Source organism: Canis aureus, chromosome 3 (assembly GCF_053574225.1).
Source record: "Canis aureus isolate CA01 chromosome 3, VMU_Caureus_v.1.0, whole genome shotgun sequence".
In the NCBI taxonomy this organism is placed as follows: domain Eukaryota; kingdom Metazoa; phylum Chordata; class Mammalia; order Carnivora; family Canidae; genus Canis; species Canis aureus.
This window is the reverse complement of record NC_135613.1, coordinates 80,144,793-80,166,374: the sequence shown is the minus strand read 5'-3', so window position 1 is coordinate 80,166,374 and position 21,582 is coordinate 80,144,793. Positions and strand designations below refer to the sequence as shown.

General features: G+C 51.0%; 1 protein-coding gene across 21 annotated transcripts in view; it reads right to left on the bottom strand.

The window, feature by feature from the left end:
• PKNOX2 (PBX/knotted 1 homeobox 2) overlaps positions 1-21,582 on the bottom strand; it is a 309,255-nt gene that overhangs the window by 14,683 nt on the left and 272,990 nt on the right. For 20 of the 21 annotated variants that reach the window (XM_077894043.1, XM_077894040.1, XM_077894035.1 and 17 more), the window contains 4 exons: positions 17,857-18,045; positions 6,477-6,606; positions 5,927-6,024; positions 5,028-5,147 (listed from right to left, as the gene is read on the bottom strand). In XM_077894043.1, the coding sequence (XP_077750169.1) occupies positions 5,028-5,147; positions 5,927-6,024; positions 6,477-6,606; positions 17,857-18,045 (537 nt within the window). The remainder of the gene's footprint in view (positions 1-5,027; positions 5,148-5,926; positions 6,025-6,476; positions 6,607-17,856; positions 18,046-21,582) is intronic. The other variant, XM_077894054.1, reaches the window with a different exon arrangement.

Here is a 21,582-nt window from a genome sequence, read left to right as displayed (position 1 = left end):
AGCTCCTGTGCTGGCCGGGTGGATTAAAGGAGATGATGCTGGAAGACGCTTAGCCTGGATCTGGCCTGCGCAGTGAAGGAGCCGCTGCTTTGATGTGCGGCGGGGCCAGCTGGGGACTGGTTTCCTCTCTGGGATCTCCCCACATGCAGAGAATATTCTAGAATGTTGCTCCTGTGCTTTTGTGGCAAAAGTGCAGAGAACAGTCATACTTCGGGTGGGAATGAGCAGCATGGCCCGGCCCGGGGTGCTGGGATCCGGAGCAGAGGGGATGGAGGCAGAAGCTGGGAGGGAAGAGCGGTGCCTCTCCCTCCCCATCCCGTGGAGAGGACCCTCTGCAGGGTTTTCTCCTCCAGCCTGGGTTTGCTATGGAGTTATTGCTTCCAGCAGGAGTTTGGCTTCTTTGAGCCAAAAAGCAATAGCAAGAGAATATCACTGGATTCTTCAGGGACACAACAGCGAGCAGCTAATGGAAGAAACCTTCCCAATCTCACTGCAGCCTGACAGCAAAAGGGCTCTGGGGTTTAAGCTCCATCTCAAGAGCATTCCGTCCTCCGAATCCACTTTGGTAGCTCCGCATGCCGCACGAGAGTGGAAATGACAAGAAGCCTCAGACTCAGGACAAAAGGAATCAAAGAATACTAACTTCTCCCAGAGGGAAAGAAGACAACGGGAAAAACTAGTATTTACTACAGAAGTTTGAATAAGCAACCCCTACCAACCGAAATTGTAGATTTACAATGTTCTCCATTTCTTCCGCAGACCATGACAACCGCCGTCCACATCGTCCTGGGTGCTCGGGATGAATAGGCTACTGTGTAGGGGGTTCATCAGACCCTCTATCTGCTTATCAGGAAGTCCACAGCGTGTGTATCCAGACTGGTTTACGCCAGTTTTATGTGTTAGTGTGATGATGTACAATTTAACTATTCTGGGAACCAATGAAATATAAATGCAAAAAGAAAGTTATTCTTGCTAAGAAAACGAAGTGGAATGCTTTGGAGAGACTGGGGACTCCGATTTCTTTAAAAAATGCCCTGTAGTGAGGATCTTGAGACAAACGTAAGAGGTTGGAATACATAATAAAAATCTAGAAAGATCCCCTGGCCAGATTACTTCCCAGACCTCAAAGTTCTTATCCCATGTTAAATAAAGACGGAATTTATAGATGTTCTATTATGGGAGAAGTTTGTGCAAGTAAAAGGACAACGTCTCATCAGAAAAAGATCGTGGCCCTGTATCAAGGCATTAGCAAATCAATATATATGCATATCTTCTAAATTAAAATAAAATGTATCTTTCTAATGGCTGTGCCTTTCTTGGGCCAACTTTTCCAACGAACCAATCAACACATTGAAATCTGTCCTTTTTCATGCATTTTTCTACCCTTTTCCCCTAAAACCGAACAGCTACTTTGTGCAGATACGGTGTTACTGCAGAATTCTATTTCCCAAGAGCTACTATCTCCGAGTTGTTCCTCAAAGAGACAGTGCAAACGAGGGGGTTGGGGAAGGGGCTTTGAGTAACCAAATATGTTTAGGGAAAGCTTCCAACCATGCCCCCTTTTGTGAATTGGCAATGCCCCTCCCTAGCACACTAAGAGTCAAGAACTGAGCTAAACTTTGTATAACTCAGATTTTCCCAAATTCCTTTACCCTGTATCAGGAGCAACGCCTGTAACATCCTATAAAGGTGCACACTCTGGGAATCAAATCTTTAGGGCCCACATAAGAGGTATAATGTATAATCCCCGTTCTGGAGCAATCTACAAGGAGTCAGAGACACGAGACATGTACGTTTGACCCATACATACATACGCAGAACACGTAAGTAACAGTCTTCATCAGAATATTTTTAGGGTCAAATGATGGTAAAAATATATAAAAAATATATATATTTTTTCAGTAGATGTTTATAGATCAGAACAACAGATCCGGCGTCCACCTCTAATTTTCACAAACCGTGGGCCTTGGTCTCAAGAACTCGCTCTTAGTCCACTGTTCTAGAAAGTTCAAAGAGGATTCACATTTCTTAAATGTGACTATGTGCCAGGTTTGGCTCTTTATCCGTGTTATTTCATTTAGTTTTGATAAGCACGGGAAACGGGTATTATCTTTTTTCTTTAGATGCAGGGAGATTGCACAGCCAGTGGCAGGGGCCTCAATTCATACCCGTCTGTCTGGCCTCGAGGCCTGCCTTCTTTTCGCTGCGCCCTGTCACCCAGTCTTTATAGCCTCTCCTGAGCTAGGGTTTGGGCGCCTGTGCACCCACCGATATCTGGGTAGCCGGGCTGACCCATGGCCCAGCCTGGGCCTGCAGAGGACAGCTGTGCCATGCTGTGTCCCTAGAGCCTGGACTTCTCCCCATCCCCTTCCCTGGCTCGTCCACAGGTTCTGAGTTGTAACTTTTTTTTTAAAGGCCTGCGGGTCACTCCGTTGTCCTCTCCTGATGGTCGCTGTGAGGAAGGCATTAGCTGGGGGAGGACTTTGTCAATGTTAAGTGCTTTATTAATAGTATCCGCACTGAGTGCACTCTGAGCTGGAGAGGGTCCAGGGGTGGGAGGGTGTGGGCAGAAAGTCTTACTCATGCTTTTCAGCAAGCCCTCTCCAGGGTTCCCGGGCCCATCTGTAGAGCTGATTGGGGCCCTTCCTTCTCTTCTGCGTACGCTCAGCAACTCCCCCCTCTCTCTTCACCTCTACCTTCCTCTGCCTTCCCCAGGCAGGCTGGCAGTGGCCATGGAGGGGAAAGAAATGACACTAAGTTATAGAGGGGCGCTGAGCAGGAACAGGCCAAGAGGGCGGGATGTGACCTGGAATCCAAGGTCAGAGGGGAGCACAGCCAGGAGGGGCTGATAGGATGACCCTTGAGTCTCAGCCTAAGACTTAAGTCAGGGGTGAGATGCGAAGGGACAGTGGGAAGTGGCTGAGGCAGGAGCCCCGCACAGGCGATGGGGGTCAGTGCAAGGTGCTGGCCTGGGCGCCCCGGCTGGTGGGCAGGGGAATTGGTCTGGTCATCCTTCCCCTCCGACGCTTGCCTTTTCTCTCCTTCAGAAGTGAGGCTGTAGGTGGGTTCACATCAGTCTTCAAAAATGCATGGGGTTGGGGAGGCAGGAAGGACAGGGACTAACAGCTGTGAAGCACCTCAGTGTGCGAGGTCTTGGCGTTAACTTCGCTGCTTCCTGAGTGTGAGTGTGTCTAGGTTACAGAGTGAGAGGTTAAGTATAGATCTGAGCTCAGGTCTGGCTGCCTCAGGAGCCCATGAGCTTTCCACCGCACCCACAGTCTATAGTCACACACCATTGCCACGGACCCACGGCTGGGGGTGGGGGGAGAGGACCAGCTGCTGCCATCTTGGCTGTGACGGGCCAGGGCACAGAAACAGGTCCTTCCCCGAGAGCCCTTCTTCCCATGGGTGGGGCTGGGAACTGTAGCTGGACACTGAGCTCACTGGGCCCCTGGGGCTCTTTGACAGTGTGGAGAACCAGAACAGGCAGGAGGCCTGGACATCCCTGCCACCATCTTCAGCCACTGAATCAGAGCTGCTCCCAAGAGGCCTGAGGAAGGACCTGGCCCTGGCTCCCTGGCTTCATCACTAGGATCTCAGAGTCTCTCCAACCTCATCCCCTCACCTTGACCCTAGGCCTTCCAGTCTCCTCTCTCCAAACTAGGTTCCTGATTGTTCTCTAGTTGGTGCTTTCAAAATGTGCTTCCTCAGCAAAGCACTGAGGGGGCCCCAAGACCCTAGAGCTGGAGGGTGGACCTGTGTGGGGAGATGCAGAGGCCCAGCCCCACACTGGTCACCATGGAGCAATTCTGGGTGTGTGGGCCTAGTGCTTCCAGGCCAGAGTCCCTAGGATGCCCACATCTGAGCACCACAGCCCAGGCTCAGGCGCCATGGCTTCTGGAGGTACTCCTATTTCAAATAAAGGGTTGTTGATTGACAGACTGATTAATTCCTATGATCCATTTGATTTCTTCCTCCTCAGGAAGAGTTTCCCTCACTCTTGGTTCTTCCTCACAGGCCAAGACAGTCCCTTGGTATCTGTTTGTTTCCATCTATCTTTGTACCGCCATGCCAGGCCAAGACCTCATACACTGTTGGAAGCCTGCTGGTGCTTCCAGAATCTACTTCCCCACCTTGGGTGCACACACGTGTGCATACACACATGCACACATACATGCGCATGCATGCACACCCTACAGGATCAGCCCAGACATGGTCATTGGCCTTCATTTATTGGGACAGCTCTTGAACGATGCCAGGGGATTATAGCTTTGATCTCATTCCTGACGTTCAACCACAGTCCTGTCTGTCGCAACCAACACTGCACACAGCACACAGCTGCCATCATGTGAGTGCACACAGCAGGCTCTTTACGGACATTACATTTAAAGCCAAGGCTTTATCGCCATTTTATGGAAGTGGCCGTAGAGGCTCATTGGAGGCAGTTGTTCCGCACCAGAGCTGAGCTGGTTACGTGAGGAAGGAGAAGTCTCCCTGGGCTGCTCCTCCAGACTTGGTGGTTGCAGCCACCGCTCCAGCCCTGTGCCTCATCTGGCCGCTCTGATCAGAGGGACCGAGCAAAGGGCCACGCATCTGCTGCTACCCCAGCAGCGAGGACTCCAGGGATACAGAAGAGCCCTGGCTGAGGATCACCCTTTTCTTCCATGGGAGAGGGGCTGGAGTATGCACAGCCGCCCGCAGGAACCACAGTCCTGGCCCCACAGAACCTCACTCCGTTCATGAAACGTTGCCCAGTGCTCCCTTCAGAATAAATCTGTGCTCATTCCCTCATTTGGCGTCACACTTTTTCGTGGCAGCAGCAAGCACTGGAGAGAGCCTCTCCCAGCTTTAGGCCCCTCTGAAGCCTCTCATCTGCCTTGGCCTCTGGAAGATGAGATCCCTATTGGGAGAGCCTCTCTGTGGGGCCACACCCTCTGAAGATCCGGGGGTGACAGCAGAGTCTGGACCCTGGGGGGTTATTCGTACCCCACGCTGCAACTCCACACCCCCAGCGCACACACACTCACCATGAGATGTTGGAAGAGCCAAGAACGCATTATATTGGTGGCGTGCTTGGGCAAGACTCCTCGTTTGTTCTTGGACTTCTTATCCTCATTGTCCAGGAGGGAGGTGAGGTCAAGGTTAACCTTCAGGGCACGTGGAGAAAAAATTAGCATCAGCAGCCTGGCGGGCCAGCAGCCGGGGACCTGTTGCCATAGTGACGCAGGCTCGCCGCCAACCCCCTTCCCAACTGGTTCTTAGGGCCCCAGGAAGGCCACCTTTCCTTTCACTCTGCACCAGCCCCTCAGAGAATGGGAAGAAGGAGGGGGAGGGGGTGCGGGGGAAGGGGATGAGAGAGGACACAAAGGAAACAGGGACATGCAGACCGTAGAGGAGAGACAAACTTGCCAGAGACCATCCACTGGTTATGAGCATTTCTGGGTTACTTTACAGTTTGCAAAGCACCTTCCTACCCATTCCCATGGTGAGCACTGACAGCAGCCCTGAAGGTAGGAGGGCTGCGTGCAGTTGGTGTTAACCCCCCTTCTGGGGATAAGAACTCTGAGGCTCAGGTGACTTATCCAAGATGACAAATTAATGTCACATCTCAGGCCTGACTTCAGATCCTCTTTCTCCCCCTACTTGTGTGCGTGCGCGCTGTATCCCACTGAGCTGCGGGGTGGCTTGGGGTAGAGGCCAGGAGTGGGAGGTGCAGGATCCTTTGATGTAACCCCGAGAGGTGGGGAAATCCTAGGACTTCCTGACACTCAGCTTCCGATAGGTAAACTGGGGGTAACGATACCTCTTAGAGGAATAACGAGGATTGAAGGAGTCGCTGGTGTAAAGGGCCTGGCGGATAGTAAACGGTTACGGTTGCCCTCCCCATACCATGCACGTGCGCACACACCTGTGCACGGACACTCACCTGTGTGTTCTGGATCTGGATGGCTCCCTGGGGGATTGCTTGGGTGACCACCTGACCCTGGGAGGTTACCATGGTAACCGGCTGGTATAAGGCTCCACCTGAGGAGACAACCAGTTTTTGGGTCCCCTGCCACGGGGGTGGGTAGGAGTGAGGGCAAGCAGGATTTTCAATTTGCTTGGCACTCCCATGGAAACACCTTCTATTCTGGAGGCACTCAAGTCCCTGTTGCGGGGGGGCGGGATGGGAATGGGGTCCAGAGAGCAGAGCCTCTGGTGGGAAGTGTTTGGGGGCAGGGACAATAGCTTTACTTGGTCTTTGAGGGGCTCATGAGATTCTGACCCAAATTTGTTCCAAAATATCACAATCAGATCTTGGTGCGAGCCATCGATAAACTCAGAGAACACTTTAGTCAAGAAATTGAGCTCCTTGTCAAGGGGGCACCCCTCCCACTTCCTAAGATTGTACAGCACCCTGCCCCCCGCCCCCTGGAGCCCCCTTGGGGCCACCCCTTCTCCTCCCAGGAGTGTCCCCCACAATCCCCTGCACCGACCTGACACCACTTGTGAGTTGACGGTTGTCATGGCGATGTTGCCCTGCTGGAGAGCTGAGGCTGGGACCACAATCCCCTGGGGGTTATTGGAGACTCCAGACATGGAATTGGGGGAATTCTGCAGGAGGTCCTGGCAGTAAGGGAGGCGTGGTTTGTGACAATGTCACTAAATGCTTAGATGCCACAGCCCCAAACTCCTCCTCTCCCTTTCTCTCTTCCTGCCTTCCCTCCTCCCTTCATCCTGCTCCTCCCAGGACCCAAATCTGAAAGGCAATTCTCATGGCCTTCTAGAAGGAGTGAATAAGAAGGCTCAATATTAAAAACCAACCAACCGACCGACCGACCGACCAGCCAACAATATTTATCCACTTAGCCATTCCATTCTTCCGAAACCTGAGACACAAATCACCACATAAACAGTGGTCCCCACTTCAGCTCCACTTTGGAATTTCCAATATCGATGCCTGGGTTCTAACCCCAGAGATTCTAATTCAATTGGTTGGATGTGTGGATGGAGCCTTGGTGTTTGACAAGCTCCCCAAGTGGTTCTAAAGTGTGGCCAGGGCTGAGAACCAGGCTTCATCTGCCTGGCACCTCTTCACTCTTCACACTCAACTGTCTCCAGACGCCTTCCCTGACACCCTCTCCCCTGAGAACCTCACCTCCTCACGTACCTATATCACATTATTACACCAAGCTCCAGACGCGAATGGCCTCCAATGTTTTATCTTTGTATCCTGAGCACCTAATGCAGGGGCCTGGCGCACAGTGGCTACTAAAACAGTTGTTAAATAGTAATTTTAAAAAGCCATCCTAGCTTCTTTATAACCTGCCTTCCAAGGGCATCTCATGAGCCTCGACCTCAAGCCACCCTTCTGCACATTTCATCGATTCCTTCCTCTTCCTGAGGCTGCCAACACAGAATCCTGCCGCAGACAGAGGCTCCCTTTGCCCCACACTGTCAACCTGCCAGCCCCTGTTTTACCCAGGAAACAATCCTTGCAGTTTGTTTTTCTGCAGTAGCCAAAGCAGATAAGAAGACCATGTTTTTCTGGCACTCTGGTCACCTCGTCATTGCCATGTACCAGCTGGGCAAGGAAGTGCTTAGACCTGATGTTGAGGGGTTCCGCATGCCATGCACAAGGGGAGGGAGCTTGGCTGCAGCCTCCAAGAAGCAGCACTAAGCCCTCCCTGCCTGAAGGCCAGTCGCTTGCTCAGAGCGGGGGTGGGATGTGTGAGGAAGGAATTGGGTGTGGGTGACAGGTTGGGGTCTTTAGGCTTTATTTGGAGAAAGCAAGAAAGGTGGCCGATGAGGTGTCGTGGAAGGAGCTTTAGGAGACGTGCTTGGGTCTCTGAGCTTCTCTGACCACGGTTCCTCATCTGAAAACTGGGCTGAAGCAGGTAGCCTGTCTGATGACCCTCTAGGGCTGATGCTCTCATGCTCAAAGCTTCGAGTCATAACACATGAGCTGTAAGAATTCAGATAGGTGCAGTCAAGAAAATAGACTACAACTGGGGGGTAGGGGCGAGAGGAAAGAAGGCCCCTGGCTTCCCAACTTTTGCTTTAGGACTGGAAGAAGCTTGGGCTCTCAGCCTCCAGGGAAGTTCTAGAGTTTCTTGGATGAGCCAAACTCTTGGTCTTCCCACTCAAGCAGTTCAAGTCTCATACGGAGGCCCCACCTTCCAAAACCCAAAAACTAGAAGAGCCCTTAGAAGCCACATACTACAACTTCCTGAACACAAATAAGGAACTAGAGGCTTTAGAAACCCAGGTGACTCACCCAAGGCCCCCAGCTGGTTCGCAGCAATGGGACTAGAACACAGCCCTCCTTCATCCACAAATACTGAACACCCACCTTGTGCCAAGAACCGGGCTACGAGGTGCTCCTGGAACCACAGGGGTTCAGTACGTAGTTACTGGAGGTAAGATAACAGGCAAAACAATCCAACCCCAGAAAGACAGAGGCAGCATGGGCACCGGAGAAAGACCATGGATTTGGGAATCAGCCAATCACGGCCCTTCTGGGAGCCTTAGTCTCATTTATAAAATGTGTCTGGCCTAGTGCTGACATCCAGGAGCCCTCAAAGCCTGTATTTAGCTACGTGGCCATCTGAGGTTGATTCAGCCCTCGTCCCAATGCCCCAGCCAACCACCCTCACAGGATGTGAGCCAATGCTGATGTTCTCTGAAGCTGAAGCAAAGCTGGAAGGTGAATGTATCTGAAGAGGGTGTCCCACCCATGCCTTTCACCCCAAAACTAATGGAAATGATTTTTCAACAATCTCATCGGTAATCATTCATGCCATGTGCTTCTCATTGGGTAAAGGCATTTGGGTGTTTCAAATATAAAATGTTGCCCCAGACTTTCTTTTCTCCGAAAAAAGTATCCGGCAAGGTTAGGAAAACACAAGCGAAAGCAGTAAAATAAATACAAGATGTGTGCCTTGGGATTCAACCAAACACACATTTTTGCTAGCTGGAGGCAGAAGGGTGAGAGCTATTGCCTGGATACTTCATCTGCTTATTCAGACTCTGGCTGGTTCCCTGCCCTGTGGTTTTGCAAGCCTCGTGCCAGGTTCTGGGCTTGGGTAACGAAAGGCAATTTATGCATTAGATCCGAGTCTTCTCTTTCCGACCCTCTCCTCCTACTCTGGGGTCCTTGGCTGGGACATGCCGAGAGGCAGCCAAGTTCTATCAGCAAAGGAATGGAATGTAGAGCTTTGAGGGCAGAGACCATGGAAAGGGCCAGGGCTGACCACATCTTAGCTGGGCAAAAAAGAGGAAGAAAATCTGGGCATCCCTGAGGTCTGGGGAAATAATATCCATCCCCAACATTTGTAAATGTGAGCTGTTTCACACACTGGCCTGAGCCCTGTGCTGTTTTTAAAGACACAGATTCTCAGGGTCATTGAACCGGACCCTCTGCAATCTGTATTTGTAACGACCACCCTCAGCTGGTCCCAAAGATCAATGGGTCTAAAACTACCTATTTATTACACACATAGAATATTTGCATTCTTCTACCAGGTTCTTTCATTTTAATCTCCCCGCTACCATTTGCCTGAAGAGGAGCTGAGGTCTGGAGGACCAAAGTGACTTCCTAGAGTCACCCAGCCTCGAACCCGGGTCCTCTGGCTCCGAGCGCGGTGCTGATGCTAGCTTGGAGAGATGTGCTTTGGAGTCAGACATCCAGGCCCGATGTAAGCAGGGTGCCTGGCACATTCAAGCACCCAATAAATCACTTCCCACTTCCTTTGGCTAAAGCCACTCAACTCGGGAGCTGAGTTTGGCACGGCCAGGATTTAAAACCTGTCCTAGAAGTCCTGGAGCCCCTTGGGTTCTCTACTGAGCAGCTGTGGAGATCCGTCTGGAGCTGCATACCAAGTGGTGGCCAGTCCTTACCACAGGCCCCCCTCATTCCTGCCTCCCTGCCGCAGGCATTCCCGAGCCCAGGCCAAGCCCAGTGGAAGCTGTGTCCCTGTCTCGGATGAGCTCTGTGACTTGACTGCAGCCACTTCAGGAGGAGCCCAGGGTCTAGCTCTCTGGAGCCTCTGTCTCTCCGGAGACAATGAGGCTCCAAATCTCTGGCAAGAGTCTATGGTCTTTTCTGAGGAAGCAGCTACGATGGCAGCAGTGGAAGCCCCTTGGGGAGACAATGTTGGCTAAGCATGCAGTATTTTTATCTTCTTGACAGCTTTCTCTTGGGGCTTATCAGACTCCCAACCAGGTGGATGCTGCTCTGTCTAGACCCAAATAGAGCTGTTTCCTTCCAGACTCCTTAGCACCCATAAAGAGGTGAGAAGCACATGTGGTACAGTTTTAGCGACATTCTTGAGCATCCAGAGCCTCACGTCTCTGCCCAAATTGTCCAGGAACCAGGGGCGCAAGCCGGTTGTCTAGCTCAAGATCTCTGCCTTGTCCCATCAGGAACATGGCAGGGATGTCCCCAAGCCTCTGAAACCTGCTGAAAGGCTGCTGGAAGCCTGGTTTCCTTGGTGAGGCCATCCCACCAAACTGGGGAGTATGTGGGCTCCTACTTTCTAGGAGTAAGATTTGCTTTCAAAGTAGGAAAAGTCCCCAAAGCTGAAAACTTCCATAGTTTCCTGCAAATGATGTCTCAGGGCCTGGACCAGGTGACCCAGGACTCGGATGGAAACCCACAAGCTGGGCTCCACAGGCCTCCCCAGAAGCTGCCCCTCCGCTGGTCCTCGTGGGCAGTGGCAATGGGCATCTCAGAAGTGGGTAGAGCAAAGTAGGGGAGCAAGTTTGCTCACACCTCCTAAACCCCACCCGTGGACCAGCTGCAAAGCCCTCGCTGCCACTGGTCACTCTTTCTGGGCCATAGTGGTCACTGGGTGAGTTTTACTCCAAATCTCATTCTGGAACCAAAAAAGATGATTTGTTCAAAAGGAAGACCTTACTAAGAAAAAGTGGGAGGCTCTGGGATTACTCTTGGAAGCAGAGGGTGTTCGGGTGGGGTACGTGTGGCACAAGGAGGCTGACGATGGCTATGGCTCTGACCTCATGGTCTGGCGTCAGCCCAGGAGGAGCTCGGTCAGTCCCTGGGGCCCCCAGTCTTTGTTGTGAATAGGGAAAGGGCTTGTGTTGCCTGAAAAAACGTAATTTCCACGACAGGAAGAAATTCTTAGAATGAACTGATGGGAGGAAGAAAGAAGGAGCGAAGGCAAAGACAAGACGGAGAGAACAATTCTCCTTTAAGTTATTTTGAAAGAGCCGGAGTGTTTATCTTACCAGGATGTCTGTGGAACAGGGGACGTGAACTAGATGACACTGCCAAGGTCCTTCCAGCAGAGGATTTTAGAAAAACCAACGCCATTCCCTAGGATTTTGTGTGTGTGTGTGTGTGTGTGTGTGTGTGTGTGTAGTGGGAGGGGGCGAGCAGGGGAGAGGTTGGGGGAGCAGTACAGCCCACTGAGAGGGGCGGGGAGGGGGGGCAGCTGTCTGCCATCCACCCCCAGGCCACTAGGGGTCTCTGCTGATCCATCAGCTCAGATCTCACTCCCCCAAACCTCCCCAAGCGGCCCGGAGGTCAGGCTGGGGGTGGGGACGTGGTCTTGGGTGCAGCACTTCTGCTGAAAGCTTGTCCTGACTCACCCCGGGCACGCCCACGGCCCATTCTCTGGACTCCTTCAGTGCTTCCTGTCGGCCTGGCCCTACTGGACACACAGCACGGTGGTTCTCCTGCTTATGCAGGTGCATGGGTCCTCCTCCCCTAGCTTTGGTTGCAGATATTTGGAGGGGAAGAGGGTTCTTTCTTTGCATTCTCTCACACTGCCTACCACAGTGTTGGGTGCATGATAGATGCTCAATAAACGCATGGCCTGACTCAGCTTTGGCCTGGGATGGGGTGTGTGCGTGCGTCTTAGAGGGGTGGGGAGGTTGCCCCGTCCCCAGACAGGCTGTCCCTGGCAGGCTTCCTCCATTCTGGCAGGGCCAGAGTCTGGTCCTGGGCTGGGAGGAGCTGGGCTCCCAAACCCTGGGGAGCCAAACACATGTAAACAGGCCACCTGATCCTGTTGCTGTCCCTCTGGTCGGTTGGGGGCTTTAGTCTCAAGGGAAAGGCACTTCTGGCCTGTGGGGGCAAGTGGCAGCTGCTGCTCTTAAGGAACATTCCTTCTCACAAGGAGGAGTGGACTGCTCAGGTTTCACTCGCCTGGCGGAAGGGGAAGGGCCGTCCTCATGGTCTCCCGGGCCCCTGAGCTGGAGGGCTGGAGGCCAGGAAGTGGTGGAGGGGACAGCTCCAGCGGCCATGGTGACAGTGAGGCAGGCCAGGGCTTGGAACTCTGTTTCCTGGCGCTGTGGTCTAGGGGTGCCCCCTTCCATCTCAGGGGGATCTCGCAGGGTAGATCACTTCTCCCTTCTCCTGCCGGCCCTAAAATGGCCTGGTCAGATCTTCAGGATGCTTGGCCACGGGGGCGGAACTTCTGGGGGCTTGATGGCGGTGACTGCCCTCCACCCCCACCACCTTGACCTCCTGCTAATCTTGAAAATGCAAACTCCCTGTAGGTCAGTAGGCAAGTCTACCTTCCCCAGGTAGGGGTGCACTCGCTAGTCCCCTTCCTGTGTTTTTAGGAAGTCTGCAGAGCTGGAGAGTTCACTCTGTACCTTTCTCCTCCCTATTAGCAAATCTAAAGTCTTGCTTCCAGCAATTGGTTCCTTGCTCTCTAGTCTCCAGATTCCTGCTCTGTGGTTAAGGGGGTCGCCCGTCCTTATCCAGGGCGCAGGATCTCTGGTTCTTCTTATGCGTCACCAAAAAAGCCAAAGGACTCATTATAGTAAGTAGAACATAGACTCCAGAGTAACCTACTCCAGTCTCTGCTGCTTACTAGGTGTGTGACCTTGAGCCAATGTCTTAACTTCTCTGAGCGTCTCTTTCCTTGGGGAGAAAATAATGTGGCCCTTGCAGCCTTGATGTGAGGAGTAAATAATATATGAAAAGCACCCAGTGCATACAGGGTTTGGAGACGTAGGGGAGGTTCAGGAAATGTTGACCTTCTCCCTGTTCTCTCCCAGCTCTTCCTAGAGCAGCACAAGTAGCTCTTCTTAGAGCTACTCAATTAATTTGCCTCCAACACGTTTCCAACCCTTACCCCCTCACCTACACTCCCCATTACCTCTCACATCTTTGGTGACTGGCCATCATTTCCCACCTTAGGGCATAACTCCCCACAACTTGGTTGCAAGATACTCCACTGTTACGTTTGGAGGACAGAGATCATGTCAGATCCACTTTGAGATCCTTGGAACTCAGCAGGCTCAACTGCACTTGCACAGATGCAGGGCATGAATGAATGACTGCTCAGGAACGAATGACTGCTCCTCCTCTACAGCTGCTTCTCTCCAGGGATTCTAGAAGGTTGTTTCTGTTCCTCACCTTCTCCCAGACTTCTCTCTATCCTGGGAACACTTTTGGAGCTCCCGGAAAGCCTACACCCCGCCCCCCACCCCCCTCATCCCCAAGGCCAGTGAATCTGTGACTTCTCCACTCACAATGGGCAAAATCCTCCTGCTGGCCTACCTAATCCATGCTGAGGTTTGCTCATTCTGTCTCTAGGCAGGAACAGACTGGCTGTGCGAGTGTGCAGGGCGGGCCGGGCCCTTTCTGGGGGCAGGAGGAAGGAGGCTGAGCAGCGACTGGGGTAACCTGAGGCCACACATGTGGTTTGTTTAATCCAGACCCTTTCCTGGGGTTCCTCTCTCCATCTCTGGCTGCTCCCTTCCCGCCTTTCTCAATGTTCCCTCGACCTGGAGCTTTCCATGGCTCACATAACTTATCTAGATCCTCAGGTGTGACTCACAGCTCCTTCGCACTGAGATTGGGGGCTCCTTCTGGATGATTCACTCATGCTCTCACAGGACCTAGCAGGGTGCATACAGTAAGTGCCCCCCCCCCCCCCCCCAGTGCTTGGTGACTGAGAACGTGGCTCAGCCCAATGTGCCCCACGATGGGGCCCTGGCTTAGATCCCCATAGAGAAAGAGGGATGAGTTTCAAGTCAAATTAATACTTGAGTGAGGCGGGAGTTAGGTTTTGTCCAGTGGGATGGTTTAGTTTACAACCTCTAGGAAAAGACAGGAGAAGCTCGAGTGCGAGTCTGAGATGAGCCTCCTTCCTAGGGAGGCTGCCCCAGCAAGAAGCCTGGGCTGGGAGGCGTGAGGGAGCTTGGATGTCATCAGGTGCAGGCAGTACAGGCTGGCTTCCTGGGGACGTGGACAAAACTGTGGCCCAATTCTTTGGGAGACTCGGTGTCAGCTCTCCTGCTTGGTGGAAGCCGATTCCCCCACTCCCTACCCTCATCCCACCCCCAAGAGAAAGCTCACATTCAGAAACAGGAAGGCCAGGCGGGGAATGTGCCCAGCTGCCACAGAGCTGAATGGGAACACGGTGTGGCATCTGAGTTGGGGGGGGGGAGACCAATTTGAATTAAAAAAATGTCTCCCACTTTGCAACACAAGGCCGAATGATTAGCACACAGGGAAAATCATGAGCCAGCAGTTTGCAACAAAGCTGGCAGGCGGCTGGAATGTTGATCCTGAGGATCATGTTCCAGAGGGGAGACACCCCTCCCCGGGCCAGGCTGGCGCTCAGTGGGGCTATTTCAGGCTGGGGGGATTAAGGTCGAACCATGACGAATGTGAACCATCGTCTGCATGCGCGTGTGTGCCTGCGTGCGCAGACACACACACACACACACACACACACACACACACACACACACACAAACACACTCCAGACTCTCCTTTTCTCTCGTCTCTCCCATCCCGGCCCCCATGCCCTGATCTCCAGGCCTGCCTCCCGCACGGAAAGTCTCTTGGAGGCCAGGACCTCTCCCTCCCGGGCAGGCCCAGCCAGGCCCGCAGCCCCAGCTCAGGGAGTCACGGGAGCCGGGCCTGGGAATGTGGAGAGCACACACCTGGCTTCGCACTGTCCCCTCACCTGCCCAGCCTGTCCCTTCATCCCCTGTCTCTGCCGATGCCATTCTTTCTTCTCTCTCTTCCACCCTGGCTTTCTCAGCCTCACTTCCCTTCTCTCTGCTACCCTTCCCTCTGGGCCGCATCCTTCCTAAACCTCCCTCCTGACGGTGACTCTCCAGGGTTGTCTCTCTTTCCCATTCTCTTGCTTCTGATTTCTACCTCCCTCCTTCCTCTGGTCTCGCCTGATCTCCGTCTTTCTCCTTGTGTTACTTCTTCTTTTTTTTTTCCTTGTCTTACTTCTTTCAACAGTTCTTCACTGGCCATCCATGCTTGAGACCTTGGGTTAGCCGCCACCAGGCATGGGTTATAATTGTATATAAAATACTGTCTGTTAGCTAGGAGACGAGAATAACAATACACCAGTGACTCTGAGTTGAAGCCACATGTGATGTTTACAATTAAGTGGCCCCCAGTGCTCCCAGCACTTAGTTGGGAGAAAGAAAAGGCCTTTCTGGATGGGGCGTCAGAGGGGCCTCCAGGGGAGAGCAGCCTTGTGGCCTCCTTGGGAGGGGGCTGGGCTTGGTCCTGCAGAGCTGTGCAAGTGTCCTGGGAGCAGACAGGCCTGGGAGAATGGGGGTCCGGGGAAGCCTGGGGTATCAGGTGAAAGGATGAGAGAACTCTGAGGACATTAAGAGCTTCTGGGCAGGAGAATGACATGAGCAGAGCCTCAGCACCACAAATCCAGCAGCAGAGGCTGAAGAGGCACGTGTAGGCGTGTTTGCGGTGTGCATGAGTGTGTGCGCACGTGTGCGTGTATGTGGAGGGCTGAGGGCTAGCCAGAGAGGACAGGCGAGCCGGTGAGGCACCCAGGGCAGCAGCCTGTGTGCGATGATCCCATTTACCCACTGAAGTCTGGACTAGGTAGGAGGTGGCAGTCAGGGGCAATGAAGGGACACGTTTGCGAAATTCCAGACAGGAGTGTCTGCGTCTTTCTCTAGCTGTCTTTGTTTTGGCCCGATTGTCTGAGTTCCCCTTTCCAAGCAGATCAGAAGCCTTTCTGCGGTGGCCACCCCAGGGCCAGCTTCGCTGTCAGGCAGAGATCTGATATTTACAGTGACGGGAATCAAAGTTCTCTCCTTTTCCTCAAAGCTCAGAGGCCCCGAGCGCCGGGATCTCCCAGGAGGACTTGGGCAGGCAGCAGCTCCGCGCCCCGGCTCACCCGGGGTCTTATCCTCCTCTGCCAACCCCGTGCCCCCAGAGGCCCTGCCGGCTGCAGACTGACTTGTCAGCCCCAGGACCCCAACCCCGGAGGGGCCCGCTGTGGCTGCCGAGCCCTCTGGCCCTGCTCTCCTCCCCCATTACCCCGGTGCACCCCCAATGTCAGCGCTCGAGGTAGACTTGGAGAGCCCAGGAGGGGAAATCCAGAGCCTCTCCAAGGACCTGATTATTTCCAAAGACTTGTGCTAATTTTCTGATATGATCCTCACATCTCTGTGAGGCACTAAATCCTCATTACTTTTCCTGACCGATGCATTCTAATTAGATCAACACTTAAAAAAAATTCACAATAGCCACAGGATGGCTTTCCATCTCATTAACTCCTCACTTATTATTTTCATGAAAATTACTGATAAAAATGTGCATCTCCATTTGCTGAGGCCTCACGGCCTCCTCAGCTCCTATCTTGAATCTCTCCCGTCACCGGGGCTGCGCAGCGTCGCCATGGTAACCCACAATAATAGAAACTAATAAATTACAAACGAGATGCTCGTTGAGCAATTATTGTCCTCTTTTATGCAAGTTTCTTGCTAATTTTGATCATAAGGGAAAGTACAATAAGACTCTGAAGGAATGAGTCTATTTCAAGAGAATATTAGCAAGCAGAAGCCTGGGCGGCTGTTTTTAGATCTGTAATAAAGTGATTTGGTGATTTCAAGCAACGGGAAGAGGAAATAAACTTCTTGCCTCATGTCCCATGCAGTACTCACTGTCAAGTCCCACAGAGATCCCTTTGGATATGTGCAAGGCGGGGCTGGCCTCCTAGAGACGCCCCTGACCCTTCCGTCCCCTGCCTCTACCAACCTGGAGGGATGGATGGATGAAGTGTGTTGGTCCTTAAAGCTTAGAGATAAAAATGGCACCACCTCTCTTAGGCACTTGCTTTCCAGTGCCCATCATTCTTAGAAAATTTACCCTCTTCCCCAAGCCTGATCGTCTCATGAGAAGAGGCCACTGCAAACCTCCTGGGGGCCCCCATGTGTCTGTCCTAGACTCGGGAACTCAGTGGGAGAGGAAGAAAGCGGTGAGCTATGGCTTACGTAGATTGTCTAGATTGTCGGTGAGTTTGATGGAAAGGTATCACCAGGCAGCTTTCTTAGCTCGTAGGTTTGGAGAAAATATTCCACCCTGGAGAGAAGAACCCGTGTTCACCTAGAACACATAGTGGCCATTTCTACATTCCCCAGTTCCCAGGATGAAGGTGGTGGGTGACTCTTGGAAGGGGGGTGACTTGAGGCGACCTTCACAGTGGCCCTGAACCTTAGGGAGACAGATGAGCCAGGGTAGTGTGAGCAACAGGAAAATGATCTGGGAAAAGCAGTCACATGGGAAGCATAGAACCCATCTATTAGGTGGGCAGGACTCAGGGAAGGACCATTTTCCTCAGAGCCTCCTTCTCAAAAACACGGAGAGCTCAGCAAGCCCTCTTGGGAAGTGTGCGGGGCTGGGAGGCTGGGGTCCATTCCCAGCTCTGCCCCTGTCTCATGTTCCAGGAAAACTTTCCATCTCAACACTTATGTGCATTTCATGCATCAGAAGAGGGCCCTCATGCTGAAAGGATCCGGTGAGTCTAATCCACTTTCCTGGGCCACCAGGGGGCCTTCAGACAGTCCTACACCTGGCGTAGAAGCCTGGCTTAGGAGATAGGACCCAGCCCTGTGTGTTACCTGTGAGTGAAGGTTTATGGAGGGCTGGTTGGGGGAGTAGGGTCCCCCGAGATCATTCCTGAGCAGGTTATCGCTGTGCATCTTGGTTTTGAGGCAGGTGATGTACCGGTTACAAAAGTCCTTGCAGAGTTCATTGACTTTCTCCAATTCCAGCAGGTGAATTCTCAGGACCTGGATTGCCTTCACCATCTGGAGAGAGGAGGGAGAGGTGAGCCCAGGTATTCGTATCACACTCCTCCTGCTGCCTTGACCTCCCGGGCCCCAAGCCCACCAGCGGGGAGAGAAGTCCATCCCCTGCCCTAGGTAGGAGCTTTCTCATCCACTGGATTTAAATTCTAGTTATGGCGACCTGCTGGTGGTTCGTGTGTGTTGAGCCCACTGCTACCACAACCGTTCTCGAGTTGGAGAACCATAGAGTTAAAAGGCCAGGTCTCTAGCTGTGGCCCTGCCATTTATCATCTGTGCGACCTCAGGTAATTGCTCTGCACCTTGTTGTCTGAAAAATAGTTATGCCCTCCCTAACAACTGTCTAGGTTTGTTGAAAGGATTGCATGAGGGAATGTACAAGCTGAAAAGTGTGAGGTGCTGAGTAGGCATGAGGAAGACAGGAGAGTTTCTTGTGAGCGCCTCAAGAAGTCAGGGACTGTCTATTCTTAAACATGTATTCTGAGTGCCTCATGTGACACAGGTCACCTTGCAGATGCCCCATTGATACTTGTTGACTGATGGAATCATCCAGCAGGACTTAGCTGGGCTCTGGAACACCTAGCTGTCTGTGGTGGCCTCTTCTGTGCCCTTTGGATTGTTGTACGTGCGCCTGTCGCTTCTTCAAATGGACACTCCGAACCCTTCACGGCAAGAGGCTATTTCTCAATCGGAGCTCTTCTCTTTATCATTGTTATTATTATAAAAAGAAAAAGTGTGACAGGAGGTTTGGAAAGTAAGGGATGAAAATAACTGTCTTTGATCCAATCACCCTAAAAGAAAGATGATTTTTTTTTGTCTTTTCTACAGGCATCTATTTTAACATGGCTTTAGTCACCTCGTCCATACAACTTTGTTTCCTATTTTCCCCTTAGTTTATCAAATGGATTTTTCTACACAGCAGCACTGTCTTCCCTATTGTCCTTTTCCAGCCTGTGAGTTTCTAGAAAGGAGAGATGGTGTCTGATTTGCTCACCATGTTATCCTTGGCACCACCACTCAATGGATGCTGAGTAAATATTTGTTGAATGGGTAAAAATTATTGAGTAAATATGTTTTTGATTGTTGCCTATTATTTCATGTGTGCCATCCTTAACCAATCCCTTATAGTTGAGCATTTAGGCTACTTCCAATATTTCAATTTTATAAAACATGTTACAGTGACTGTTTTCCAAGCTTCCAGCTTTTACTTCACACGTCTGCATTATTCCTCAAGGTGAATTCCCAGGAGTGACAGGAAAAAAAGGCTATGGACATTCTTTTGGCTTGTGATAAATACTGCCAAGCTGCTTTTCAAAAAAAGTGTGGTTCAAGTGAGGCTGGAGCGATTGGACATCCACAAGCAAAAAAAAAGCGAACCTTATATAAAAATGAATTAGCATGCACCAAAGACCTAATGTAAGCAATAAAACTATAAAAACCTTTAGAACAAAAATACAGGAGAAAATCATGAGTTCCTAAGAGTAGGCAAAGAGGTCTTAGACTTGACCACACAAGCTTGACCCAGAAAAGGAAAAATTGATAAATTAGAACTCATCGATATTGAAAATGTTTGCCCTTCAGAAGACCCTGTGAAGAAGATAAGAAGGCAAACCATAGACTGGAAGAAAATACTTGCAAACCATATATCTCACAAAGGACTTCTTTCTAGAATATGTAAAGAGCTCACAGATTTAAACAGTAAAATAGCAAGCAACCCAATCCGAAGAGGGGGAAAAGACAATATCAGACATTTCACTGAAAAGGATACACAGATGGCAAGTAAGCACACGAGAAGATGTTCATTGTCATTAGCCATCAGGGAAATGCAAATTAAAACCACAACAAGATACCACTTACACACCTATCAGGATGGTTAAAATAAAAAAAAAATAGTGATAACACCATGGCAAAGAAATGGACATTTGGTCACTCGTACATTACTGACAGATATGAAAAATGGTTCAGCTCCTTTGGAAAACAGTATAACAGGGTTTTTTTGTTTGTTTGTTTTGTTTTCTAATAAAACTACATATATGCTTACCACACACCCTGCAATTGTACTCTTGGGGATTTATCCCAGAGGACAAAAATATATGTTTGCACAAAAACCAGTATGTGAATGTTCAAAGCAGCCTTATTTCTAACAGCCCCAAACTGGAAACAACCAAACTACACTTCAGCAGGTGAATGGGTAAAAGACACTGTGGTACATCCATGCCATGGATTACTATTTAGCAACAAAAAAGGAACCAAGTACTATAGACTCAACAACTTGGATGGATTTCAAAGGAATAATTACGCTGAATAAGAAAAGCCAATCTCAAAAGGTTACACACTATATGATGCCACTTCTCTAACATTCTCGAAATGACAACATTATGGAGATGGAGAACAGATTGGTGGTGGCCAGGGGTCCAGCGGGGGAGAGGGGGAGGAACTGCTCTGTATCTTGACTATCAGTGTTCACAGATCTAGATCTGTGAGAAAATGGCACAAAACTACACACACACACACACACACGCACACACAAGTGCATGTAAACTGGTGTAATCTGAGTAAGATTGGTAGATTGTATTGTTGATATCCTGGTTGTGAAACTACGTAGTTATGCAAGAAGAGAATCAGAACTTTTTTGTATTAATTCCTAAAATTGCGTGTGAATCTATAATTACATCAAAATGAAAAATGAAAAAAATGGGGCTTGTTGCCCTTTGAGACCCATTGATATGGATAATAGCAGGATACAGGGAATTCCTGTTTAATCCTACCGACCCCCCCCCCCCCCCCCCCCCCCCGGCTGTTGGCTAGCATCTTGATGCCTGGGAAGCAAGGCAGGGAATGTCTCCTGGAGAATTTTGCTGGTCAGGTGTGAGTAGAGCGGCGTGGCTGGACACCAGTGCCACGCTCCTCTCTGAGCTTCACTGGCATTTCTAGTGGGGAGTGACTGGGGTTAACTTTTGGGCTGCCTGATGGGCAGGCATGCACTGTGCTTAACTAATGAAGGCTCCTGGAGTACGGAATTAGACTCAGTGCCACTCAGACAGACCCACAGCTCTGTGTCTTCATGCGGGGCTCAACCCTCGGGTCTTATCCTAAGGGAGTGCTCCCTCCCTGGGGCTGAGACCAAAAGAGACTGTGTTCTCCCAGGTAAAGAGGGGAATCTTGATTTTAGAATGGATTATTCGGTACTGGAATAACATTTGCTCTCAATTTCCTACTTGGCTGTGGCCATGGATATCTTGGTTTACGCCTTTCAGAATAATTAGCCCCGTATAAAGCGTTTAATGAAGGCTCATTGACTGATTGATAACAACACCCAAACATTTCTTATTCTTACAAGGTCTCAGGCACTGTGTTAACCCTATCACATGCCCTGCCGTAATTATACCACACAGCCACCTCTGCGAGCAGGTACTCTTATTGCTCATATTTTACAATTGAAGAAAACGAAGCCCAGAGATACTAAGTTTCACTTGTTTAGAATCACATGGCCGGTGAGTGATAACACTAGGGTATGAAGCCAGGTGGCTTATGTTGCTT